This window comes from Rousettus aegyptiacus, unplaced genomic scaffold (assembly GCF_014176215.1).
Source record: "Rousettus aegyptiacus isolate mRouAeg1 unplaced genomic scaffold, mRouAeg1.p scaffold_m13_p_13, whole genome shotgun sequence".
NCBI lineage: Eukaryota > Metazoa > Chordata > Mammalia > Chiroptera > Pteropodidae > Rousettus > Rousettus aegyptiacus.
The window spans coordinates 53,947,546-53,974,664 of NW_023416288.1; the positions used below are offsets into that span (position 1 = coordinate 53,947,546).

A 27,119-nucleotide genomic window follows, 5' to 3' on the forward strand; every position below is an offset into this window, starting at 1 on the left:
GGCACAGAGATACACGGCCGAGTCCCCTGGCTCCGCACGCTGGATCGTCAGATTGGAGTACGTTCCCTTCAACCTATCTGCTGAGAACCGATCTTTAGGCATCCCTGACTTGTCTAAGGGTTGCTCATCTTCAAAGTAAATCAAGAACTCCAGGGACTGTCCCGGGGTCTGTCGGTACCAGTAAAGGGACGCATGACCAGAAATTGGATCACAAAAGAGAATGACCTCCTGGCCCCTCTCTGTGACTTTGTGCCTGGGGGACTGGGAGACTCTCGCTCCTGTGTGACCTGTGGAGACAGAAGCTGGGAACAGAAAGAGGAAAACAATTGTCATCATCCTCACCCTCTGTCTGTCTGTCTGTCTCTCTTTCTCATACACAGAGAAACAAAGCGAAACTGCTCAGTGCTCTGAGGACTCACCCGCCCCCAAGAGACAGAGGGTCACACAGCAGAGGAGCCCGGTGCCCATGGCAGGGTCAGGACTGAAATGGGAGGTTCACCAGGTCGGGGGCCCTGTGAGCATGAGCAGAGGGGAGGGGCGTCCCTCCACCCTCACAGGGAGTGCCCACACTGACGTCATCGGTCTCCTCGACCTCAGGGACACAGGATTTCTATGGTAGGGAAGCTGGACCACTAATGGGTCACATAATACTCATGTGGGATGATTTCTGTGAGCATTAAAACGCATCGCACCTGTGAGCGGCAGAGGGTCCAGGAAAGGTAGTCACTGTCCTCAGGCCTGAGCCTGTCTGGCTGGCAGCTGCCTCCCCCGCGGTCCCTTCCTGAGCCAGCGCAGGGAGCTTTGTGCACAGGATGTCGGTGACTCTGCGGGGCTGTGTCAAGGCTGCTGGCGCAGAGATACAGGGCCGAGTCCCCAGGCTCCAGCGAGCTAATGTTCAGCTCGGAGCGGGATTTGCTCAGTGGCTGCACCGAGAACCGGGCTGGGAGCTTCCCTTTTTCTCTCGGTTCCCCGTTGTAATACTCCACGAGGAACTCGGGGCCTTGACCCAGGGCCTGCTGGTACCAGAACACTGACAAGTGCCCAGAGACAAAGGAACACGTCAGGGTCGCTGTCTGTCCTCTCGCCATGACCAGGTGACTTGGGTTCTGCGTGACTCCAGAATGCGCTGGGCCTGTGAGGGAAGCAGACGGGGGCTGAGAAGGAGCCCGGGGGAGACCTGAGGGTGCCTTGGATTCCACCCCCGTCAGGCTGAGAACGGAGATGTCCCACCTGGACAAAAGACATACCTGCTCCCAGGAGACACAGGGCCACACAGCAGAGGAGCCTGGAGCCCATGGCGGGTGGGGAGTTGGGGGGTGGGTAGGTGGAGGACTGGGCAGGCCTGTCCCTACTCAGAGCTCTGCTCCTCTGAGAGCTGAGGTTCTGGGCGCCGGTCTCTGCTTAGAGCATCAGCGGGGACGTCCCTGCTCTCGGGTCATGATCTCTGTTGGTTCCCATGAGCCTCGCCTCCCTCGCCAGGCCCCTGGCTCAGGGCATCCAGGCTCCCTTCCGTCCCGCAGAGCCCCCTACAGGATGTGGCGTGTGGGGCTGGCTTCCGGCAGCTGCCCCTCCCCACAGCCCCGTGCTTTTCCTTCAGGGGGCTTGTTCTCCTCTGGTCCTTGCTCCTGGGGCGTGGGGCGTGCAGGCCGCCCCTTTCCGGTTTGCACCCTTCACTTTCCCTTGTAAGGCAGAGAGCCTCCCTAACCACTGCACAGCTGAAGTTCATGGTTCCCGCTGGGATATCACCTGCTGATTAGTGTCTGTGGTATCAGGCCTTGTAGCAGATGCAAGCAGCAAACAAGGCTGTTCCTTAACCCTCCTGGTGCCAGGCTTCTGGCTCTGTCCCCTTGCTCTGCCCTAGAGGCTTTTGGATATTAGCAGTACCACAGTGCCCCCTTGTGGCCTATTTGGGTGGTAATCAAGATTTTACCCTTGCCATGAAGCAAGTTCAGAATCCTGGGATGTGCTTAAAGAGCCCGAATTAATCTGTGATTTCTCATTGTTAGAGACAAGAAATGGTGGTCATGGAGGAAATATTTTGCCTTGAGAAAACTCCAATGAAGGGGACGGTACAGACCTCCTCCAGGGGACGTGCAGTTGCTAGAAAGAACTCAGCAGAGGTTACACAGGGCTGCGTGCCTTTCCTGCCAAAGGTGGACCTCGAGCAGTTCCTGGAAAATTGCTAATTAACGGCCGTGGCTTTCTCTTTGGTGACCCCCAGACAGCTTGCTCAAGGCAGAGCAGACAGGCCTCTTCGCAAGGTGCCCATGAATCAGCTTCTCCCCAAATTATAAAAAATACTCGCTGTTCCCACACGGCTGGAGAATTTGCTTCCTTCTGTCCTACCCTCTTTTAGAAACCCTCTTTTTGCCTCTGATCATAGATAATAATGTAACGTCCATCTCCCCATATACAAGCATACAGGTGTAGGTGATGAAATTTCTCTACATTTTTTCTCTGAAAACCAAGTAGGAAATAAAATTTTCTACCCCCTACACTGAGTATGCTAGGAGAGGGAGAGGCCAGTCTGGGTGAATATAGGATAAAAAAATGAATAGTGGACCCTGGGAAAACAGGAGGTGATGAGGATCTGATTCCAGGGCCAGGGGCCCGGCAGTAAGACCCCCAGGAGCTGGCGCTAGCCACAGAGAGGAGCCTGCGCCGGGGTGGCGAGGATGGCCGTGAGCCTGTCACTGTACACACGGAGGGCCGTGCACCCCGCCCAGGGCGAGGGGCTCAGTCTCCCTTGCTGAGGACGCAGAGCCGGGCGATGAGACCTAACGCTGCATCTTTCTGAGACCCGCGGCTGCAGGCGCAGCGACTGGTCCGTGAAGCCAGCATCGTCTGATGGACCCGCCTCCGTCCCTCTACTGTACAGTGCAAAATGGTTCGTTTTCTGAGAACATTCAAACATCAGTTTCTTTTCCTTCTTATTTTTTTAATTCAACGATAGGGATCTTGGTGCCTGTTTGACCTTGGCATCTGCGGGATCTGTCAGAGACGCATAGGTAAGCTAAGACTGAGACAGGAAGCCAACCGTTGTGCAATTGAAGGAAATACCGAAGATCTGACACTGGAAGCCCACATGAAAGTTTCCTTCTGGTTCCTGGACTCGCCTCACCCAAGAGACAGAAGCCCACAGAACGGAGGGGTCGGTACCCAGAATGCATAGTGTCTCGTGGAAATCTCCCAGGCCTCACGCCGATAGGAAGATGTCAGAAGAACTTAGACTTGATCGTTTCTGTCCTACATCAACTGCGGACACAGCCTTGTTCAGGCAGAGCCAGGCCACAGGCTGCGGTGTCTGGGCAGGGAAAGTCCTTACTTAGCATCGCCAAACCCAGTGAGCGGCAGGCCGTGCCCCGCCCCGGGTTTCTGGCGGGGGTCCCCCAGGAAACTCTGGTGAGCCTTGGCTGCCCCACGGCTTCCTGACTGGAGCCCCGAGGTTTCTGCACAGGCACAGGGTGACTCTGCAGGGCTGTGTCTCTGCTGCTGGCGCAGAGATACACGGCGGAGTCTGCCGGCACCAGGGCGCCCACGTGAAGCTCTAAGTGGGAGCTGTCTGGGCATTCAGGTGTGAAGCGGCTGGGAACGGTCACGTTGTCAGTCATTTTCTGATAGTTGTAGGCAAACATGAGCTCTGGCGGCTTCTGGGCACTGTGTTTATACCAGTACATAGCATTATGTCCCAGACGTTGTTCGCACTTCAACGACTTCTTACTGCTCGTTCCCATGATCAGGTGTGTGGGTTCCTGTGTGACTCCAGTGTCCATGGAGACTGCAGGGGCAAAGGGACAGAATCAGAACAGCTCAGAGGGATGTCCAAAGACAGCAGCCCGTGTGAGGCCAAGACTCACCTGCTCCCAGGAGGCAGAGGGCCACCCAGCAGAGCAGCCCGCAGCCCATGGTGGAGTCAGGGCCGAGGGGGTGTCAGCTGATGAGGAGGTCCTGGCAGCGGGGCTGGGCTCTGGTCTCCCCAGACCTGGTTGGTGGTTTTGCCTCTGACGTCACTGTCCCTGACAGTCTCCCCAGCCCTAGGGGACATATCTCCTCCTCCTTTCATGTGCAAGGTGGATTTGAATGACAGGGGATGGGCGATTCCCCGACAGCTGCTCCTTTGCCATTAGCTGCCTCCTCCCCGGTCCACAGATTCTCTCCCCCTCCCTCCGGGACCGGTCCTGGGCAGCAGCCCGTTTCCTCCCGGAATCTCCTCCCTCCCCTGCTGCCTTGCTCGTGCAGCGCCTCATCGCACCTGCCTCCCTCCGTGTCTAGACGTTCACAGCTGGTGCTCTTACAGCTGGTGCTCTCACTGACATAAGGACTCAGCCCCAGGGCCCTAGCTCCCCTTGTCCCCACATCCCTCCTGTCACCCCCAAACCCCACCCCTCGCCCCTGCCTCAGCGGTTTCAGTAGGACCACAGCGCCTCCTTGTGGCCAGAGCAGCACATGTCCAAGTTCGCTGGCCTCTCACCAGCCCAGGGGGCGCCAGCGACCCAGACCCAGCCCTGAGCCCACAGACAGGGAGCTGCGGCGATGGGCATGAACACCCAGGGCGGAGCGAACAAGAAAGCAGCCGCCGGCACAGCGGAAGCGGCTGGCGACACACACCTCTGGGCCGCCGCGTGTCCGCACTCCGCCCACGGGGCGGGGCGCGAGCATGCGCCCTGCGCTGACTGTAAACGAGACTTTCCCGACGTCCCCGAGAACGGACGTCTGGCACACGCAAAGTACAGACGAGAGCATTTCCTGAGTCTGAAGACTTTCTGAGAACTTTCCACCCGGTTCTCCGGCGCCGCAGCTCACGGAATGACTCGCAGTAGCTCAGAAAGAAAGGGCGTCCGGCAGGTCCCCGCTCGCGCACGATCACGCAAGGGGTGGCCTCCCCCGACTTCTCCACCCACTTTCCGTGGATGACCAACGCGCGCACCATTCCCCTCCCACGTGCAGGCAGCCACCGCCGCCACCGCCATCGGCGACCCCTGGTGTGTCCCGCTGTCACGTTTTGTCCAACCGTCTGCCCCACGTTTGGCGCCTACATCGCTAGTCATCTTCGACGTGGTTTTAGATGGTGCATGGAGGACCAGCTTGATTTAAACAGTTCTTTTGTTAAATTGCACGTGTTCATTTTCACGTGCATTTGATAAAAAAAAAAATTCATCTACATGTGAGATATCGATGTCTTTGCTTAAGAAGAACCTCGGAGGGATAAAAATCTACTTAACTATCCAAATGTCACTTACGTTTCCCGCCCTGTGCTGTGGTGTGCGTGCGCCACGTGTGCGTGGCGCATGGGAAGAAGCGAAGGCTGTAACCCGCCACCTGGCATTTCCCCCGCCACCTGGCATTTCCCCCATCACCTGGCATCGCCTTGGATAACAGAAGAATCACCCCGCTGCGGCCAGGCAGCCCCACTTTGAGACCCCACTTTGTCTCAAGATGTTTATTTAGGAATTTGCAGTTGATCTGAGTGAGATCAGCCCCCTTCTCTGGGAACTCGAGCTCTTCCCTTTCCTGGAGAAAGGCAGCCAAGCGAGAGCGTCCAGGACACCCCACGGAGAGCTCTCTGGGACGCCGGAGTGGACCAGCCGGTGACTGTGCCAGCTCTGCTCAAACATACGCTGCTTTTTTTTTATGGGCCACGACCTCTGGTGAGGTCCCGGGGAAGTTTCAGGGGTGACGCGGAATCACGCAACCTCCAACGCGGGCCACGGAGGTGTCGGCGTGGAAGGTGACTGAACGGGATGAGAGGACGCGCCCCTTCTCGCTCCGAGTGGACCCTCCTTACTCCTTCGTGTCTCCTGGTTGTTAGGGAACAAGGAAAGGCAACTGGCTGCCTTAAGGGCCACCCCCTCAGGGCACTTTCCTGCGGGGGGGGGGGGGGTCCCCTTGCTATATTTTCTCTTTAGATCTGTTGTTCTCAGCTCTGGGTGATTTTGACCCGCAGGGGACATTTAGACATGTCTGCGAAGAGGGACAATGCTACTCATAACTGGAGGCCAGGGATACGGAGAATTATCTGGCCCAAAGTGTCGATGACGCCAGGGTTGAGAAGCACTGCCTTCTCGTAAGCCCTCTTCGCATGGGCGAAACTTCAAATGTAAAAGAAACAAACTGCTTTCAGGAGGGATTTCTGCTGACGCAGAAACGGCGCCCTGGGATGCCATTCCGACGGACCGTGCGGGTGTGGCATCTGACTGTAAGTAGCTGCAGGTTAGTTCTCACCGAGAGTCATTTATTCTAGATACTTCTGCCGTGCCCCATTACAATTATGGTAATTCCTGCTCTGCGAACCCATTTCTTGGATTTTTCGGAATGCTGTATGCACCCTATCGTCGTCATCCCGGAATTTGGCGGAGTTCCCACTGTTCTCCTTGGCCACGCTTACGGCATCGCAGCAGAGGGCGTGCGCCCCGAAAGGAGGCTGCGTGAGTGTGAACCCTGCATGAACCACAAGAGCCATAAAAGGTAGAGCGAACCCTGCAACTTCGCTGAGCCTCGTCCCCCTCACCTGCAGCATGGTAAAAATTATAACGCTACTTACGAAGTCGGTGGTGAGGACCGAAACGAGCTGGTGTGTGCGAACCCCGTTCGCAGCACCGGACACATAGTAAGCACTCTGTAAATTTCAACTGTATTATCGTTGGTCAATAATTCTGTCTTGTCTTGGTCTCTAGGCCTTGGTGAGTCTGCGGGGAAGGGGTACGTAGTGGTTAAGAGCGTACCGTGACGCCGGATTTCCTGGGTGAGAGTCCTGACCCTACCACGTACTTGCCGTGTGATTTTGGTCAAGACCTCTACATTTTTGTGTGCCTCTGTTTTCCTACCTGTCGAGTGCCGATGACAGTAGGGATCTTGTGGGGGTCGTTATGAGGTTTACTAAATTAATATAGGCAAAGTATTTAGAATAACCCTAATATATAGTAAGTTCTAGGTAAATGTAAGACATCCTTTTGCTCTCCTGTTTAGATGTTTTGTAGTTTCAAATCGGAATAATGTTTCCTTTCCTACTGGTAATGAAAAGTGAACATGAGTGTACAAGGCCAGAGCTACAAGAAAAAGTATCTAATTGTAAAAGAGCCAATGTTAATTAAACATCAAGGGTGTAGCATTCAAGACAGTCTTCAGGATAAAAGTCTACAGTGGAGACGCCAAGCACCTCAAATTTTTGTCTGGGAATCAGGACATCTGTAGCCCTGTTCCGTGACCTTATACCAACTTCCTTTTCTATTCTGAGAAACGGTTCCCACCGGGTGGGTTCTTTACTTTCCTTCCCGTAACCTTCTGGAAAAGTGGACAAAGGTTGATGTTTAAATGTAAGGCTGAGGTGAGCAGTCACAAAGAGAGGAGGGGACAACAGGGAGAGGCTATGTCACAGAGCAGGGGTGGGGAGTGGCCGCGGGCACATCCAGACTCCCGAGATTTGGGGGAGCAGAGCACAGGCACCAGGGGCTTGACTCTGCTGGCCCCTCCCTCTCGTCCACCCACCCCGGAGGCAGCTCCCAGCTTTCCTTATAGAAGCAGGTTTTGAAAAAAGACTAGTTTGAAGATCGCTTCTCGCCCACAACCCCAGCTGTTCCTGCCAAGGACGTTTGGACTAAAGACTGCGGTTGTAGCTGGTCTGATTCCACCGGTCTGCTCCTGGCGAGATCGCAGGCTGCCATGAAGTGCTGTCTCATCTTCACAGTTGTGGGCGCAGCTGGTGAGAGCCTGGGCCCTCGCCGCGGCCCAAGGGGAGACGGGGTGGTGCAGGTGGGGCCGGAAAGGGGGGCACAACCCAAGAGACAGGGGGGGCACTTCCTTCAGTGACCTGCTGAAGGAAGCAGAAGGAGCCATCCTTCACGCACAGCTCCTCCCATCGGCAGTCGCCCCGAGCCCCCAGGGCCTGGGAGCCTGTCAGGATGTGTCCCTAACAAGTGCCCTACACTCTTCTGGGACTCCTGAGTGTGTGACTTCCTAGACTGTCACGTTTCCCGGACAGCCACAGGAAAAGCATAGCTTCCCTTTCTCTAGGAAGAAGGACATAGATGGATGAGCACAGGAAAGGAAGGGGGGCTGGAGCAGGGACCCTAAAAGCCTCACGTCCCTTCCCTGAGGTTTTCCATTCCTTTCACCTCCAAAGTCAAGGAGTAAATAATTTTCCACTTCTGTGCCTGACAAAGATAAGTGTCGGTTTCCTTAATGTGTACAGCTCGGGTGACATGCGTGATTCCACCCGATCTAAAAAATGTATCTATTTAAAGCAATCTGAAGACCTTGATATTATCTCTGCGAACCTTAAGCTGGGAAGAACTCCCCTAGCCACGCTCCCCTCTCAACCTCCTCGTCTCTCTCTCCTCCTATGACCCCATCAATGCTTTAGGAGTCGTTCTGGCCGCAGATTCTCAAAGCGATCATTCGAACTCGCCGGACGATCTCAACATTCCCTACATGGCGTATCTGCAGTCCAGCCCCGAGCCCTGTGTGGGGACCCTCATTCACCCTGAGTGGGTTCTCACGGCGGCTCACTGCCCCTTACCGTAAGTAACCCTTTGCTCTCGTGGGGCAGGAGGGAATCCATTTAAACAAGAGCAGGTCTGGTGAGGCATTCGAGCAAGTTCTAATGGCATTCGAAGGGAATGAGAAGGCCTAGGGAGAGAGAGGATCTTCTTCCCAATGGGGAAAATCATCCGTATTTGGTTTGTTTAAGAGGTGATGAGTAGGAAGGTGTCAGAAGACTGTCCCGAGGAAAGCAGATAACATTCCTGCACTTGACATGTTTGTCGAACACTCACTATATGCCAGGGATTGCTTAATACACTGAAAAAACAGCAAGGGAACAAGATGGACATGAGTTAGTTTTCCCTCATGGAGCTCACATTCCAAAACAAAGGGCCAAAAACAAACAAAAAAACGAAAAACACAAGAACATGAAGACCGTTCATCCCCTCCAAGAACTGGAGTTGAAGACTTTTTTTTTACATTCTTTTCTCAACTGGACCTAACGCACGAACTGTGTTTAGTAGGGAACAGCTCTTGCATCTGTTGCACGACTGGACGCTGACTATGGACGTGAGTGGGCTTGAATTTGTCCACAAAATATATGGAAAATGAAGTCCTGATAAATTGAAGTCCTAATAGACTCTAAGAATCTTGTGGATCTAAGATCACTGTAGGAGGCACATGGTAAACATAGTGATGTGGGCCTGAGTGGAGTTGGGAAGGGCCTAAGAATATCTAGAAACGAAGGTTCATACGACATGCTTGCTCAAGGCTGCTTGAGACAGGTGTAGTACAGGCCCAAAGCTCCGGAGGAACAGGCTGTGGTGCCATCTCTATTACCTGCTCATTCAGATTATCCAAATCATTGTTATCACCACCATCATCACCATCATCACCATCATCACCATCATCACCACCATCACCATCATCACCATCATCATCATCATCACAACAACTAGACTGTACACTGTATGTTCTATGTAGTGGATACCATGGTAGAGAAAGTAAGCTGAAACAAATAAATGGCCAAAAAAAAAAAAAAAAACCAAAACAAAAAACAAACAACAACAACCAAAAAAAAAAAAAACATGAAAAGAACGGCAAGCTGTAACATACAGGAATGAAGCGAGAGACCTGCTTTAGTCAGAATGGTCATGTCAGGCATCTCCGAAGACATGACGTCCACAGGAAGAGGAGGTGGCAGCCAAGTAAATAACCCCAAGATGACAGCCCTGTAACTGTCTTCGTGACTCTCATAGACCAAGGCAGGTCCCTTTGGTTCTCAGGTCTAAGAGATAAAGTTAAGATAGATACTGGAGAAGTTAGTGCGGATATTTCTTGCAGTTCTGACATTCTAAGACCCTCTTCTTTTCTCCCTCCCTACCCTCTTTCTTCTAAAGCTTTAAAATCCGGCTGGGAGTTTATCGACCCAGCATCAAACACAAGAGCGAGCAGATACGGAATTACTCACTGACCGTGCCCTACCCTGAATTCGACGCGCACACCCTGAAAAACGACCTGATGATGATAAGACTCTCCAAGGCTGCGGCACTCAACAGCCATGTGGGGACCGTAGCTATCGCTTTGGAAGACATGGCACTGAATGATTCCTGCTTTATCCCCACCTGGAGGTGGAATGAATACAAAAACCGTAAGTGTTCGGCTCTGTTCTTCGTCCTCAGGTTCTGGAGCTGGGGAGGCGCGCAGGGGTACCCCTGAAGGACACAGCTGCTCTGAGATAACTGTTCTTGACCCCAGAGCAATTACTTCCAGGACCTAATATGACTGACATTAGAGGCCAAAAGATAGAATTCCAGGAGACGGATACGGGCTGGCCAATCTGATACCAATAAATGGAGCAGGCGGTTATTGTTACAGCTCTAGAACATTCCAGATCAGAGCCCAGGGAACTGAATTTAAATAAAGGCGGGGACAGTTATCTCACGCTGAAGACAGCATTGAGGCAGCCTGCCCTCTCGTGCACAGCAACTGAAAGTCCACCGAGCGATTAACGACACAGTTAACGGGAAAACAGAAGCAAAACGAGTGATACGGGCGTCAGTGGAGGATACTTCCCGCCGCCCACCACAGACGGGCCAGCCTCCGTTGGTGGCAATGCATTCGAGTGGACCCAGGGACATCAGAGGGAGCTGTACCCATGCAGAGCGCCACTCTTAGACCCGCGGCTCCACCACGAGTTCCCACGGAGGGGCGGAGACCAGGGGCTCACGGGGCAGTTGGTCATCGTGACAGGCTCCTGGTGTCCCTGCCCTGCCATGCCTCTGGGAAAACTGTCATAACCCGTGCTGCGGGCACACACTCCTCCGCCCTCTGAGCTCTAATCGGTCTGAGCAGAGACGACCTGGTCTCCGAGGGGGTCTCATCTTACTAGGCGTGTTTCATGAAGAAAGCTGCTTTCTTAGCATTCGTTGTTCCCCGTGGGCCTTTACTTCATGTGGTGGCTGCTAATACCCATTACGCTCTCTTTAGGTACTGTCACCCATTGACAGACATCTGACATGCAGTGACAAAGCCAAACATATGGCTTGGGACAGTAGTAAGAACAATGGGGAGCCGGCCTGGCTCAGACGGGGTCTGTGGGCAGCTCTCTGCACGGGGCCTGGAGGACCTTCACAGGCTTGAGGGAGTTGAGCTCACCTGCAGAGGCATGGGGACTTGCCTGAGACTGTCACTGCCTGGCTGGCACTCTGAGGCACGTTTATGGGAGGGAGACCTGATGGGCTGACTGGCTCGCCGAAAGCTGTGTTCGCTGAGGCACGCTGTCGTGGGTATCGATCGGGTTTAAACGCCACTGGTGGCCACAGGACAACCCGTCTGCTCTGCGAAAACAAATGAAAAGGGGAAACTTCTAAAAATCAGTCTGTTTTGCAAAAATAAATAAAAGTGGGAACTTTTATAGTCTATTTGGCAACTTAATTTTCAATGTAGAAGCAATGTTTCTGGGGATCTAAGGGAATGTCATTTTCTGAACACATCGAAGATTTATGACTTTTATTTTTGACCTTAGAAGTCTTATTTAAAGTAGCGGCATCACATTTTACAAAAGAAATGCATTGCATACCACTGAAAACCATAAAGCTGCGAAAAGGCTTCCTCGCATAGGCTCTGCATGTCGGAATCATAGTGACACACTAATTCTACAAGATCTCTGGGGTGAGGCTCCCTGCGCTTATTAGGAATTCATTATTCCAAGAAACTAGGTTGCTTTCACTAGCTTGTTCTATATGTTTCCATTCAATTCCCATAAAAATGTAAAACTCTCTTTCCTGACCTGACACATTGTGGCATTCGAATCTGCTTTAAGACAGTCAATTGGATACACTCCATGAGAACCATCCTGCTCTATAAGTAACATTGGGCTTAACTTGAGCAATCTCTGATCAGTTTTTTGTTTCTCCTTTGCTACTCTCTAGCAGAGATAAAAATTATATAATACCTTGGTTCGAATCCTTAAATCCTGAGGTTACCAGTAGTAACAGTATAGTTGCAATTGCTATGATGAAGATGAGTAATATGACTCCTTAGGGGAAAAATATAGACACAGAGATACACACACTTATAAATAATCCACCTCTAAATAACTTTTCTCATTAAAGAGCAGTTTTAGAACCACTAAAAATAGTTTTAACCCTTTACGATTAAATGTAAATAAGATGATGCAGGTACCAAAAATAAGGACTTTTCGGAGACAGAGGCTGTGTGTCTGATTCTTCCTATGGTTATTGATAATTTTCTCATGAGTTTTCAGAGTTTTCCAAATTATGCAGAGTAGAGAGAGAACTACAGATCCGATGTCTGATGTTAGGGCCCAACACTCTGCAGCCCCGGCTCACAGACTCAGACACACTGGACACGGAGCCCTAAGGAGGTGGACTGCTCGCTACCGGCGATGAGCATCCTCGGGGACCGATGCCCTTGCGAGTGGCCGATCGCCAGAGTGTGTGGGATGAGAAGAGTGACCCTGGACTTCGTTTCTCTGCTCTTTCCCACAGTTAGTGACCCTGACATCCTGACGTGGACAAACCAACATTCTCTCCCCTTCGTCGAGTGCCAGAATATGCTGGGACGAGAAGTGACAGTCAACATCATGTGTGTGGGACAACCGCTAAGCACCACATTTGAAATGAAGGTATCTCTCCTCTCCCCAGACAGGGGGAGAGCGAAGGGTCCATGAGGAGGCGAGGGGACTGTGGGCAATCCCCAACGGCCTGAGGCCCCTCCCCTTTCCCCCCTCAGTCTCTGGGTTTTAATTCCCCTTCCCCCCCCCCTTTTTTTTAGAGTGGGAGAGATTCTGGGTACAGCCATTTGTCCTTTCTCCACCTGCTTGCTCTCTGGTTGGGTCAAGCTTGACCCAAGAGAGGAGAGACCTATGTGGATGTGAACAGAGGGTTGTCGTCTCTCATGAAAAACGAGTGCAGTCCTTAAATGCCTCTGCTCCCACCCTGTGCCACTCGTTGGGGGTTTATTCTTGGTCCACGGGGACAAAGCAACAGTGACCTTCTTGCTTCCTCCCCCTGGCAGGAGGTTTCAGCTGCTCCAGCCATCTGCGGTGGGAGGGTGCATGGAATCTTGTCCTGGTCAAAAGGAAGTGTCACCCTGGGAAGTGAAGGCTTCTTCACAGAAGTTCATCCCTATGCGAAATGGATCATGAAAACCATGAATGCCTACTGAGGCTCCTCTGTCCCCCTGTCCCCTCAGAGCAGCCCTCATGATCGTCCTTGTTCTTGATCAGAATCCAAATAAAAGACATCCAGTAAAAAAAATAAAATGACAATAAGAACTCATGCTGTGACCTCTGGCCACTTCATCACATAAACTATGAGAACAATGAGAAATTTAGCGACAACCCACCATCTGTTTATTCAAAGCTCTCTGGTAGGCTCTGCACATGCTAGGGAGACATGAGTGACTCTGAGTCGCTTATCGATGACCGACTATGACACCTGGTGACGGCCGCTGTAATGGGGATGAGGATCCGTGAGGACGCGCCGAACACACATTCTGGCGGTGGCGGCGGTGGCAGTGTCCCCAGAGAGGCAGGCGAACCAGGGGAGAATATTATAAGACTGAGGCTATGGTTAAATGAAAGTCGGAAAAGCATAAAAAATGTGGCACGTTCTAGAAAATGGATTTAAATAAGTAATACTGGAGAGCAGAAAATACACTGTCTACAGAGGGGAAAGGAGAATGTGAAAAAAAAAAATAAATTTATCTGTAGGTGAGCGAGAGACAGACAGCAAAGGGCCTGACCTGTCTGGTAAAGGAATTAAGGTTTTTGTCTTGTAGAAGTCAGAGGAGGTGGCAGTAATACGTCCATGGTAGAGAAACATCATCACACTTCTGAACCGTGAAAGGCAGCATCTGTACAACCGAGATGTACTGACTATGAGGAGAAAAACAAGCAAGGTGTCTGGGATAACATCCATGCTTCTCACTTGGGCAACTGGATGGAAGATGGTGGTTCTTGGAGATAATATGAGCAAAACTAATGTTTTTACGTGTCAAGGATGAGAAGCCTGGCCGTGAATTAGGAGAGGCGGGGCATGTCATATCTGATGTCCTTGAAGGAGACGGATGGTCATTTCCGCAGACAGCTGGACACCAGGATCTGGACCTCAGATGCTGTCTGGGCAATAACCAGGGAGTTCTATGTTTATGGGTAGCAGCTGCAGGCTTTGGTAGGGCCCCAGGCTACTGGGAAAAGCTCTGATGAGCACATGGCCCCCTTCCCTCACCTAGCATATGGTGGGCAGAGGCACAGTATCCCAGACCCACTGACTGAGATACATAAAAATACAGAACTGAGAGGTTTTCGAGCAACACAGAAGTTGGGGTCCAGAGTGATATACGAGTTTCATGCAGGGGAGGAACAATATGACATGGGGGTCACCTGTTAAAAAGGCAGAGGGATAGAGAAAATAGTGCCACAGGAGCAAGAAACTCTGCAAAGAGTGAAGGGGGTTGGAGCTCCATCCCATGGGGAAGGCGGTCAACCGGTGTGTCTGCAGAGACTGCAGGGGCGGGTTGGTTCTTGGACATGGATATCCCCTGAGCCTGGATGCTGGATCTGGGTTATGACTAAGACCCACAGCTTTATCCTCACACATACACAAAAGCCACCTCAACTTTCCTGTACTTTTCAACTTCCTCTATGGACTGGCTTCTTCCTGTCACCACCCGAGCAAGATAAAGCCTCTCCCATCTAAAGTACAGAGCCCAAGGACAGCTTCCTTTATCTGCTCGCTGGGCCCTCCTCTGTCTTCTTTGCAGGCAGCCCTCACCTGACAATTCCTGAAAGGTCTGTTCTGTAGGGTCCGTCTATGTCTCTCTTCATACTCTTGTATGTGCGCAGCTCTCTTCTGAGTCCTCGTTCAGAGTTCCACAGATTTCTTCCACCATGTCTTCATTTGGTCAGCCTCCCCTCATCCTTCAAGCCTCAAACATCGCCTTCCCAAGGAGGTCTCCTTTTGACCCTTACATGGAGGTGTTTCTCTACCTCCCTCTACTTCCCAGCAGGAAGACTCTCTGTGCATGCCGGCAAGATATATACATATGTATCGTGTTAGTGTTGATATTACTGTAATCATGGGGGTGACATCTTGTAGCTTCTGCCATATTCTGTTAGTCAGAAACAAGTCACAGGTTCCGCCCACACCCGAGGGAGGCAACTGGGGATTTTGCAGGATATAAACATGGGCTTTCGGCTCTGTCCTCCACGACATTCCATAGAATTTTGTCAAAAATGAATGTATTGGCTCCTTACCTCCTACACTATAAAATCTTATGTAATAAGGTTGCTCATGATCTAATTCCTGTTCCTCCCTCCACCCAGCTCCTAACGCTCCCCATAGAGGATGTGGTTGTAGCCGCACCAACGCACCATGTTGTTTCACATAGTCACGCTTTTACGGAAAACTTTCCCTCTTTCTGAATTTTTTTTCCCTCTTCTTTTTATGCCAGACAAGCTCTTCCCCTTCTCCAAGACCCAGATAAAGCATAACTTCTGGTCACTCCTCCCTTACACACAACAGACTGAAGAAGAGTCTTTAACTCTAAGTCACATGCCTCAATTAAAAAAAAATTTTTTTTTCTACCAAATTTATGAAAAAATTTAAGCACACCACAAAGCTGAAAGAATTTTACAGTGTTTACCTGTATACCTCCCACCCAGATTCTACCAATATTTTTATTAACCTCTTGCCTTGGTGTTACAACTGATATATTTATTACAACTGATGAACCAATATAGATACATTATTAACTAAAGTCCATAGTTTGTGGTAGGGTTTGCTCTGTATATTATACAGTCCTGTGGGTTTTGACAAACGCATAACGTCATGTATCTACAATTCAGAGTTTCACACAGAATAACTGCACCCCCCCCCAAAATTACGCTGCGCCCCACCCACGCACCCTTCTCCCTTGCTCTCTGAACTCCAGCAACCACCAATTTTTTTTACCACCTCTACAGTTTGCCTTTCCCAAAATGTCATAAATCAGAATCATGCAGGACATATTACTTTCACACTAGCTTCTATCACTTAGTAATATGCATTTGTGTTCTAATACTTTATAGTTCATTTTTTAAAAAATTCACTGAATAAATGTTTCATGGTATGAATGTGCCACACTTTGTTTATCCATTCACTTATTTAAGGACATTTTGGTGGCTTCCCAAGATTTGGCAAGTATGAATAAAGCCACTACAAACATTCATGAGTCTATGGCCACGCCACCCTGAATGTGCCCGATCCTGTCTGGTCTCGGAAGCTAAGCAGGGTCAGGCTCAGTTAGTACTTGGATGGGAGACCACCTAGGAAGACTAGGTAGGCATTAAAAAACAACACAACAAAACATTCATGAGCAACTATTTCGTGGGTAGAAGTGTGGGTAATACCTAGGAATGTAAACTGCTAGATCGTGTGTTAAGATTGTTCAGTGTTGTAAGAAACCCCCAAACTCTCCCAAAGTGGCTGCACCACTTTGCACACCCACCGGCGAAAACGAGAGTTCCTGTTGTTCCACATCCTGCCAACATTTAGTGGTTTTGGTGTTTTGGATTTTAGCCATTCTGCTAGGTGTGTAATGGGTGTCTCATCACTGTTTTAATTTGTAATTCCCTAATGACACGCTGAGCATCTTTTCGTAGGCTATTTGCCACCCGTATATCTTCTTTGTTGTTATGGGCTGAATGGTGTCTTCCCAAAATTCGCATCCGAAGCCCTCAAGCCCAGAGTGATCACGTTGGGAAAGGGGGGGGGCGGGGTTCCAAGGAAGTAGTGAAGAGTGAAACGAGGTCACGAGGTCACTGATCTCACAGCTCTGTGTCCTCCTAAGAGAGCCAGAGCACCGGCTCCTGTTCTCTGTGATTATTATACACAGAGAGGAAAGACCATTAGCGGACACAGCGAGGAGGCCGCTGTCCACACGCCAGGAAGCGCGCGCTCGCCAGGCACGGCATTTTCCGGCACCTGGATCATGGGCTTCCGGTGGCCAGAACTAGGAGAAAATCAGTGTCCGCTGCTGAAACCGGCCCTCCCCTGCCCTGCCACCCCCTGGTCTGTGGCGCTTTGTTACGGCCACCCGAGCAGACATTTGGCCCGCTTTTTAATTGCGTTGTTTGCTTTCCTGATTGTTGATTTTAAAGATCTCCTTATATATTTTGGACGCAAGTGACTGAACAGATATGAGCTCTACAAATGCTCCCACCCAGATGGTGGGATGCCATGATGCTCAGCTCTGAATACTTCGGTTTGCAATTGCCGTTTACGTCCCCATCGGTCCACTCGGCTGAAGTGGGGAAACAGTGTCTGCACAGCCGGGCGCCCTCGACGGTGGGCACAGACCGCGGGCGGGCGGGCTGAGTGAATAAAGAGATCAGCAGCGACCTGAGGGGGCTCATAAACCTCGAGGAGGAGTTTAGGCTCGGGCAGAGGGGTCAAGGTCAGCAGAGGAGGGCTGGAGATGATTGTCGCTGGCACACAAACGGGGCCGGCATCACACAGACGGGTGGGGCCGGTATCCTGCATGCAGTTCGGAGAGGGACCTGATTTCAGGGGCGACCAGAGAGGAGGAGGCTGCAGAAACTCCAGGAACATCGACAGCTCTCAGACGAAGCACTTTCTTCTCTGCAGAGGGAGAGCAAAACACTGAGCCACTCTCTCCTGCATCAGGGCCCAAGTCGCCTGTCCTCCGCTCTGGTCCCTCTGACGCTTGGCGCCGCCTTCTACTCTGACGGGTGGACACCTCTTCCGGAACTGAATGCTGCTGCTGAAAGAAGTCAAATGATAGTTGGTTTTTTTTTTTTTTTTTCCCAATTGCAGAACCTTTTCTTGCCTTATTTTAGTTAGCGCTTTACTCTCTCCTCTCCATCCTTTCCAGAGACCCTGAGCTGAACGGACCTCATCCTCCGAAAAAGCCCGTTAACGTCACTATGAAGTCTATCCACTTCTGGGTACTCTTGAACCTGCCCCGTGAGTGTCTGAATTTTTCTCTTGGCTTGCCGAGGAGGAGTCCTGGGGGGACGGCGGAAGGTGCATAAAGTCGGGACCAGCGCGCCGGGACTGCGTGTGCTGGACGGACGCCCCGGCCCTCACCGCCGCCCCCAGCCCCACCCGCGTCCTCCTGCCTGCCTCGCCTCTGGTTGATCATCGTGTGCTCTGTGGGGGGCGCGTGGGCACTGGCCCCCTAACACCAGCCCTGCTCCTCCTGGGAAGCCTGCGAGCGGGCTCTGGGCCTGCCTCGGACAGGACGGGTTTGGGCGTGAGACAATGAGCAGTGGAGGCAGGGGCGATGGCGGGGGTCCGGCCAGTGGCCACGGCAGCATTCAAGGGGCTGTTTAGGTCCCGTCCAGGCCTGGTGCAGGCAACACCCTTGGAGGTATCCATGAATCCTTCCTCGCACACCCCACATCCAATCTGTTTGGAAAATTGTGTTGACTCCATCTTCTAAACGTATCTCAAATCCAATCACATCTCACCACCTCCACGGCTCCCCGTGGTCCAAGCCGCCACCTGCTGCCCGGATGACCGAATCGTTCTCCCAATGAGCCTCTCTGTGCTATGCGCCTCCACGCGACCCTCCTCCTTGAGGCAACGATCCTCACTCACTCCTCCATGGCGCCTCGCACACTGCACCCCTCGCGGGGCCCCCCCCTCCTGCTCTTCCCCCTCGCGCGCCCAGCCAGCCACGTGAGCCCCTGCGGGGCTCCTCACGCGGCCCCTCGCGCTCGCGCTCCGGCCGTTTCCGCTGCCCGGGATCCCGCTCCCCGGGTGGCCGACTGTCTGACCCCCAGGACACCGCCCCTGACGACCGACGCAGCACCGCGCGATGTCCCCGGCACGCGCGCACCTGCTGTGACCCGGCCCCCGTGCCCTGTTCCACTCCCCGCGGCACCGACAGCCACCGGGCGCGCCACATCGTTTGCTCAGGTGGTGTGTTAACCATGATCAAACATCGCCACTCACTGGAACGTACGAAAGCACGTTTCTCTGGCTTCGTTCACGCTATGGACCAAGCACCTCAAACAGAGCCTGGCGCACACTGCTAGGTGCTCTGTACGTACTTGCCGAATGAATGGATGGATGACTCCTCCCTCCCCCTCCCCCACCCCCGGCCCCCAACCCCCAGATTCTGGTAGCATTTGGGCTGTTCTTTAAATGACACTTACAGCACTTTGCCATGCTCTGCGGTTGGGAGTCAGGGTGAGACTGGTCAAAGCATTCCAAAAATGATCAAAATAGTGAAGTTCTCCATGAGCTGATTCGACACCTGACCACTGAACTGTGGAAGGTAGTTAAGAAAACTTGTGTTTGAACTTGAAGAATACTGATTGACACTTAAAAGGGAAAATGCCTTTTAGCTTTTAAAGTAAATACGTTTCCATCGTTTTTACGTTTTAGAGCAGAGTAAGCCAGTTTACAGATTCGGCTTGACGTTAAAGGTACTAGAGAGAAGGGTCGGGGGAACTTGAGCCTATCGAGTCATTTTCCTTTGTGCTTTCTAGTGATCCCTGAAAAAAGAAAAAAAAAGAAAAACCTCGGCATTTCCTGTCTATGTCTCTCTTTCCAGTCGCTCTGGCCTTTGACCCAAACTACACGGCTGGCATTACGCCCCCATACCTGGTCTACCTGAAATCCAACTACCTGCCCTGCGTGGGAGTCCTGATCCACCCGCTGTGGGTGATCACAGCGGCGCACTGCAACCTGCCGTGAGTAATGAGCCCCCGGCCCTTCGCGCTCGGGGTCCTCGGACTGGGCACAGACCCGGACCCCAGCCTGGACCACTGCCCAACTCGGTGGGCTTGGGGAGGCCTGTGGGGAGGAGCTAGTGACAGTCCAGAAGGATGGACGAGCCGCCTCCGTGAAGGCCTCTCAAGAACACCCATATTGCTCCAGGAGACTCCACGTGGTGCTGGGGGTTACAAACCCATCGAGCCTCACCGAACAGTATGTCCAAGTGGTTGGCCACGAGAAGATGATTTATCACCCGAACTTCTCCATCACGTCTATGGAGAATAACCTCTTGCTAATCAAGCTGAAAAGATATATTCAACTCGATGACCACGTGAAGCTGGTCGGCCTGCCCCGTGAACCTGCCCCTGAGGCGGCCAAGTGCACCGTCTCCACCTGGGCCTTCAGCTTGTGCGATGTCTGTGAGTGACTCCAACATTCTTCCCCCAGAACGGGACATGCTTGCAGCCCTTCCCCGCTCCTGGCTCCCGCGGTTCTCCCTCATGACTTCTCCCAGCCTCTCTGTTCAGCCTTTTCCTCTCCTCCCTCTTTCCCTGCCCCTCGTCGAGGGCGTCCTCCGCCTCCCCCCTACTGGATCCTTCCACCATCTTTGTTTTCCTAGTGGAAAGACGCCATTTGTACCCTGGTCCTAAGGCATTATTGTGTGACGGCTGGTCACTTCGCCTTGGACCCTTGATTTTCTTAACTCTAACACGTGGCACAAACTATATTGGCTGTTTTCAAACTATTCCAGGCAATGAAAAAAAAACAAGTAAAGCCTTGAAATATCATGAAATAATACGACTGTATTAAACGCAAAATACATAATATTGTGCTAAGTCAGGCAGACCTTCCTTGTGTAAGACTGTGATACAAATAATAAAAAAGTTTAAGAAAAATATTTCTGAAACACTTTTAACTGATTATATTCACTCATTTGTTCAGATAACTGAAAAATTACTACCATTTTTTCTTACTAAATTTATTGGGGTGACAGTGGTTCATAAAATTATATAGGTTTCAACTGTACAAGTTGTAATTTCATTATTTTTATTGGTAAAAGTCTTCCATGCATAATTTGAAATCACCAAACTACATGTTCCACCTAAGTTTTCTATGTCGCATTCTTTATGTTCTATAAAAATAACTGAGTAAGTTATGATGTTTTTCTCTTTTCTGTCTGCCTACTATCCTACTCCAGAATTTTCATGCAAATACTAATCAACTATCTATAGTCATGAATCGAGATGGTAATGAACACCAGAGAGGGGGCTGATTAACTATAAGGAAAACGAAATTATGATACGGTCTGTTCGAAAAACTAATATAATGTTACTCATGATTAAGTTTATCTGCGTATATTTAGTGTACATCATACATTAGACGCCACAGTACAGAAAAAAAGAGGCATTTTAAACAAGCTTGGCGGGTTACATTCATCCATCCGCCCCTTACTTTTTTTTTTATAGAAGCCAAGAGGTGGCTCTACACTCATCTTAGTAATGCCGCCATTACTCGGATCTTTTTAAAAGGCACTCTGGTAAACACCTGCAGACCTTGGGGTGCATTTTCTGGAATATACTAAAAAGGAGAAACTCTTGTTTCCCCACCTTTACAGAGGTATGATCGACAAGCAAACACTGCATGTATTTAAGGTGTGTAACTCCATGTTCTGATACATGCGTACACGGTGAAGGGATGTTCCCAGTCGAGCTAACTATCCGTCACACGGTCACCTTGTGCGTGTGCGTGTGCGCACGCATGTGTGTGGTGAGATCATTTAAGATCTACTTCACTATTTCGTGAGCCAGAACAAAAAATAAACTGCATTTTTTCCCATAAGTCACATCTCTTTCGGCACAACCATACTGCTCCCCCGAGGGACACTTGCCTATTTCCAAAACTCGAGTTGATTCTCAAAGGACAAAGAAGTTTTACTTATCTAGAGAAAATCAGGCCATGTGAAATACGCCAGACACGGAAAGACAAATACTGTACGACCTCACCAAAGGCGGACTCTAAACGAGCCGAACTCACAGAAACAGAAAATAGAATGGCTGCTTCTGGGGCTCAGGTTGGGGACATGGGTGTACGTGTTGATCAAAGGGACTTGCAGTTCTAAGGTGAATTAAGTCCTGTTGACTGTAGTTAATAATGCGGTATCATGTACTTGAAATTGTCTCAGAGCGTAGATCTTAAATGATCCCGCCACACACGCGCGCACACAGGCACAAGATGACCGTGCGATGGAGAGTTAACATGACTGGGGAGGTCATTTCACTGTGTGCACGATGCCAGAACATGGCGTTACACATCTTAAATGCCTGCAGTACGGCAAGGGGAGACGTAAAACTCGCACAGTGAAAAACTGTTACTCTGATCATTTTCCCGTTATCCTGATGGCTACAGTTCTGATTTCTCTCAGCATTTGGTCTCTTTTTCGTTCTGCTGGGAGGTGAAGAAACACGTTGAGGATGAGGGAGAGGAGTAAAGCAGGTGTGTGCGACCTAATGACGCTTCAGGCAGTTTGACTTCTCCCCTTGCTACAGCCAAGGACCCCGACTCGCTGCAGAATGTGAACATCTCCGTGATCTCCAAGCCCCAGTGCCAGGAAGCCTATAAAACCTACGACATCAAAACCAGCATGCTGTGCCTGGGCATTGTGCCGGGAAGAAGGCAGCCCTGCAAGGTGAGGCGCTCCCCATGCCTTTGCTTCCCCCACCTTGCTCCCTGTGCCTTTCGCCAGAACGAACCCGGTTCCCTTCTTCCCGGCAGGAAGTCACGGCTGCCCCCGCAGTCTGCAATGGGATCCTCCAAGGAATCCTGACTTTTGCAGATGGATGTGTTTTGAGAGCTGATGTCGGCATCTACACCAAAATCTTTAGCTACATGCCCTGGATTGAAAATACGATCCGAAACAACTGATCCCGCGGCAGGAGTTCTGCACCACGTGACGCAGCCTGTACTCACGTCCAGTCACATGATCTAAATAGACTCCATGGGCCGCATGACGCATACCTGTCTCACTTCCGCCCGATGGAGTGGGTGACGTGTACACCCCTGTCCTGTGACTACGCATGATAACCTTCCCTCTTCCCCTACCAACGAAGATGACAAACTCAATGCCCCGTAGGTAGCTGGAGTTTATATAGAGCAGCATTGTGTTCTAACACACCGACCATTGACTTATTGAGAAAAAGGCCACTCAGTAGCCATTTGGGGTGACAAAACCCCTATGACTTGCATTGAATTGACCCGCATATGTGCGAGTTACACATGCCGAGTGGAAAAAGGAAGTTCTGAGGAGGAGTGAGCTAAACGAAAACACAGGCGAGGGGAAAGGTGTCGGCAGGGAGACTGGGAGACGCTGCCCTGCTCGTCCGACTCCCAGCCCCAGGCAGAGATTGTTGGTCGTGCATTTTGCGGCATTCTGGATAGGGACTTGGACCAGGAGAGGTTATGACAAAAGTTCCCTGGGGCTTATGACATAAGAAGTAAATATTCCAGCAGTAAATACTGCCCTCTCTAGGGTTCTAAAACCCCTAAGCCATTAACACCTCGCTCACAGTGGGGAAGGGCAGCTTTTCACGTATGGATTATTAAGTGCAACTGTGAGAACTTCACCTTCGTGTACGTTGTTCACTGAAATTTTAGCCGTGGGAGAAACATAATTTTTGCCGGCAAGCACCTCTGGAGATGTTTTGCAGCTTGAAATGGTGCTAAGATTTCAATAGGTCACACCGGTGTCTATAAGGGTTCTAGGTGATGACGCATTCCATGGGTATCACCTGCTTGTCTGACCACCATCTCTGTAAGGTGACGTTTTTGGTTAGAAAGTGCATTCCTTTTGTGTGGAAGACATAAATCATCCAGTGAATTCAAGGATGGTGCTGCTGGGAGTGGCGATGGCAGGAGGGAAAAAAAACATCCAATTCTAGAACATGTCCTTTTCAGTGAGGACAAAGTGCTACTCCCTCCACGAGGAGGGGCCCGCCTACCACCCTCTGGCCGGTGAGATCCTGGGGCAGAGTGTACAGGTCAGTACCACATCAGGGCTGAGGCTGGTCACGGAAACTGGCGAACTCGGTCTTTGGCAGTGGCGGTAGCCAGGTGAGACTTGCAAGAAGTCTCTGCATTTGGTCCCATTGTTCCTTTTGTTTATGAAGTCATTGGGAAAAAAAAAAGGAAAAAGAAAACATACTTGGGAGAATGAGAGAGGACTTTAGCACTAATATGTTAAACGGAGCCATGCATAGATGAGATGCAGTCTTTTCACCCTCGGTGAACTGTTCAAGGAGGAATCTCCTTGAGGTCGTGAGTGCGGGCTGAGGAAAGATGCCCAGAGCAATTGCTTATTTGGGTCTTTGGGGCCTAATTTACCTCTGTTCCATTTAGGCTTCTAGCTGAAGATGAAAAACTGCTGAGTGTATCCAAATTAATGACAACGAGATAGCGTCACCTATGTGCTGAGTCTACCAGTCACATTAAGTCAGGAGCTTTAGTCTCGACCAGACCCTAGCGGCAAACCAGAAGCTATTTCCCACAGAGCAAAAAGCAGCATGATTTTGCTGCCACGTTTAGGGATCTCTGTTTTGATTTTCTTATCAGGCTTTGCTATAAGCTTCATGTAGGATGCTAAAGATACTTTTAGCACCACTGGATCTACAGAGTTTAAACCCAAGAAATAAAGCATTTCTACCTGTACTGGCTGGATTGCTAAATTTGCAACTTTCTAGATCCCTCATTAAAAGGCTCAGAGCATGATGTCCTAATGAGATATATGTTGTTACTTATAAAAATTTAGAGGCCTTCAGACATCGTTCTCAACAGTAGAGAGCACAAGGTACACCAATGTGTTCATTCCTGTGGAGGAACCTGACATCCACCCACAAGTCTCACAGCAGAAGCAGGTGACCGGATTTTCCCTGGTTATGGCACCTGCCCACTACCCTGTATCTATCTTAGGAAACTTGTTACTTCCTGTTATCTAGTCCTATCAACGTATCGTCAGTATAACAGACCAATATGGTTCCCTTTGAACCAATATGATACCCTTTGAGATTGTCAAACTCAGCGCCAGAGAAATGGTGACTGTCTGTGAGCACGGAGGTAAAACTATACTGCTGTCCCTGCCAAACGAAAGCGGACTAATTCCAAGCTACTCGAAGACAACGTCCAAAACTGTGCTTGCGCGCTGAGGGCCAAATATGCAGGACAGTATTTGCTTTAGTGAGGACACAATTATGGAACAGCACATATAACTGGCGCCGCCACCTGATTACCCAGTAATCAGGCACCATCATTCCCCATTACTCTTTTGACCTGGCCAACCCGAAGAACCGACCGTGGTCGTAACAGAAATTATCGGCCGGCATATTTCAAGTCTGTGTTGGTGGTACTGATCTTTGCGGCGTGCTAATGTTTGAACGGGGATGGCACCAATGTCTCTCTCTCACCCGGGAGAGACTGCAATAGTTGTGGGGATCCTACCAGCTGTAGAAAAAAAATTCCACCTGCCCCTCACCCCACGGTATGCTTAAGAAATAGGGATATAAGTTCTAGATACTTTTAGAGGCCCCCTACTGAATTACCCTAGGGAGCGCTTAGGTTAAAAATCCATCTATTCCTCCATTTCCATACGCCCTATTCTGATCTGAGGAGAGCATGGATAAGAAGCCTTCCTCACCCTCACTGCAAATTCGTGCTAATTCCGAACCAGAATCTCTCAAAAAATTTAGCTGTGTTCAGCACAAGCGGCTAAGTAAACCGGCTCGGGAGCTTCTGTACAGACTAGAAGGCTCTTGGCAGTAGAAAAGGGCCTGCTAGGCACCCAGGCTCCCCGTCATTCAAGGGGCATTGAATCGGCCAATGTAACTGAGGGTTGTTGACTCACATCGGTCCGCTAGGACCAAATCTATCAGGTGTCTTGTTTGTTTTGTTTTCTGGTTAAAAATGACCGAATTCACACTCGGAATCCTGACTGGTGGGATGTCATTCTAAGTTTAACTGGCAACAGAGAATTCTGATGTAGCCACACATCCCAGCCATATTCTTCACCTGCTCTTTAAATAATTTTGCTAGAAATTTCCTTCTCCACCTCCCTTACTCCTTTATCTCAATTCAGATTTACGACGTAGGAAAATATATTGCTTTTCCTGCCAAATGATTAGATTCGGTTAGTATAATTCTGTCTATTCTCATCTGGTCCTGTTGAATTCCCGATACTAGAAAGCACTAAATGAGAAAATAAAGTCGAATGGGCAAATCACTCTTAACAGCCTGAAGGCGGGAGACACACAGATCGGTATTTCCTATCTGAATAATGAAGGGATGACATCATCCATTCGATCATAAAACACTGTTTGTTAATATAACATTGAACACCAACAGTAATTGAAAAAATTTTTTTTTAATTTAAAAAGCAAAACGTGATCAGATCGGATCACGAAGCAAAACTATAAACAACGTCTGAAAAGGTATCAGTAACAACACCACCAAAAGCGTTGTTTGCACCCCCAGCATCTGCCGGTCCAGGAGGGTTCGATCAACCGCCATGGAACCAAGGAACTAGGCAACAGGAGACACAGGTCACGGTACGAGCGAGCAGAGCCGCACCTGGGAAGCGTCCAGGGCGCGCTCAGGGTCTGGCTGACTAGGTAAAAGGGAACCAACCAGCAGAGCGAGGAGCCTTCCACCGCTCCGGCCAGACGCCGGCTGCGGCTGCTTCTGCGGCTGCCAGCAGAGGGCGTCGGCTGACCTTTAAGCGCAGGCGGCCAGGTGGTCGGTGCCCGGCCCTAGCCTCTTCCTCCCAGGGCCGGTGTTCTCAAACACAGGTGCCCTTCCTGGAGGAATGAGGGAACACAGGTACGAACACGTCCCCGGGGACCTGGGCGGGCGCCAGACCTCCTCCCACTACTGTCTTTTCCTCTAGAGACGAGCAGGTGTTCTCAACACTTGAGAGAGGGGGGCTGAGAGAAGACCAATTCCGGGGACAGGTGGCGGGCCCCAGTCTGGGCAGATTATGGAGAACTGTGGGCACATGGCACCCCCTGGAGGAAAAAAAAACAAAACTGCCCCCTCCGCCAGCCTCTGCGCTGCACAACGACCCGCAGCGCCGCCGTTAGAGGCCGAGGCGCCTTCGAAGCGCCCTCTCCGCGCTCACGCCCACCTTGCGCCCGTTACCTGCTCATCTAGGTAGACTGAATTCCGCGGGGACAGAGAGGCCCCGAGCGAGACGACAGTGGCTCGAGCACCGGACCCTCCGGGTCTCCCACCGCAGCCGGAGCCCCGGGCTCTGCGCCCCTCCCCCACCACGCACCCCCGCCCAGTCCCCGGATGTTCGCCCCCCCGCCCCGCCCTCCTCGCGCTCAGGTGCAGACCCGGCTCGGA

The 27,119-nt window shown here is 51.0% G+C and overlaps 2 protein-coding genes, 1 long non-coding RNA gene, 1 pseudogene and 1 gene segment (V, D, J or C); 3 read left to right on the forward strand and 2 right to left on the reverse strand.

Annotated features, from left to right (window-relative positions):
* Positions 1-2,857: 2,857 nt before the first annotated feature.
* Positions 2,858-4,185, reverse strand: LOC107516954. The segment is given in 2 exon segments: positions 2,858-3,778; positions 3,858-4,185. Coding segments are annotated over 2 exon segments (576 nt in total).
* A 494-nt stretch (positions 4,186-4,679) lies between these two features.
* LOC107516948 (probable inactive serine protease 58) lies at positions 4,680-14,543 on the forward strand. Of its 2 annotated transcripts, none has more exons than XM_036230778.1 (6): positions 4,680-6,607; positions 7,571-7,699; positions 8,360-8,516; positions 9,879-10,129; positions 12,492-12,628; positions 13,021-14,543. In XM_036230778.1, the coding sequence occupies exons 2-6, from the start codon at positions 7,660-7,662 to the stop codon at positions 13,168-13,170; spliced, it is 735 nt and encodes a 244-aa protein (XP_036086671.1). In that variant the 5' UTR covers positions 4,680-6,607; positions 7,571-7,659; the 3' UTR covers positions 13,171-14,543. The 2 variants fall into 2 exon arrangements, with proteins under 2 accessions (XP_036086671.1, XP_016012675.1); XM_016157189.2 differs by lacking the exon at positions 4,680-6,607 and adding an exon at positions 6,678-7,250.
* A 1,104-nt stretch (positions 14,544-15,647) lies between these two features.
* On the reverse strand, positions 15,648-27,029 carry LOC118610762. The gene is made up of 3 exons (XR_004954020.1): positions 26,913-27,029; positions 19,169-19,281; positions 15,648-17,769 (listed from the first exon to the last, which is right to left on the reverse strand). It is a non-coding gene; the product is annotated as an uncharacterized LOC118610762 (long non-coding RNA).
* LOC118611195 lies at positions 16,219-16,338 on the forward strand (annotated as a pseudogene).
* On the forward strand, positions 17,780-22,655 carry PRSS58 (serine protease 58). The gene is made up of 5 exons (XM_016157190.2): positions 17,780-17,972; positions 19,570-19,708; positions 19,896-20,152; positions 22,280-22,419; positions 22,506-22,655. Exons 1-5 carry the CDS (start codon positions 17,933-17,935, stop codon positions 22,653-22,655), a joined length of 726 nt encoding a protein of 241 aa, XP_016012676.1. The 5' UTR covers positions 17,780-17,932.
* Positions 27,030-27,119: the final 90 nt, after the last annotated feature.

What these genes read in the sequence shown, in the direction of transcription:
- LOC107516948 (XM_036230778.1), top strand. Translation starts at nt 7,660, where the DNA reads ATGAAGTGCTGTCTCATCTTCACAGTTGTGGGCGCAGCTG. An exon ending in CACAGTTGTGGGCGCAGCTG is followed by an intron (nt 7,700 to 8,359) that starts GTGAGAGCCTGG and finishes TCAATGCTTTAG; the next exon opens with GAGTCGTTCTGGCCGCAGAT. An exon ending in GCGGCTCACTGCCCCTTACC is followed by an intron (nt 8,517 to 9,878) that starts GTAAGTAACCCT and finishes TTTCTTCTAAAG; the next exon opens with CTTTAAAATCCGGCTGGGAG.
- PRSS58 (XM_016157190.2), top strand. Translation starts at nt 17,933, where the DNA reads ATGAAGTCTATCCACTTCTGGGTACTCTTGAACCTGCCCC. An exon ending in GCGGCGCACTGCAACCTGCC is followed by an intron (nt 19,709 to 19,895) that starts GTGAGTAATGAG and finishes ATATTGCTCCAG; the next exon opens with GAGACTCCACGTGGTGCTGG. An exon ending in CTTCAGCTTGTGCGATGTCT is followed by an intron (nt 20,153 to 22,279) that starts GTGAGTGACTCC and finishes CCCTTGCTACAG; the next exon opens with CCAAGGACCCCGACTCGCTG.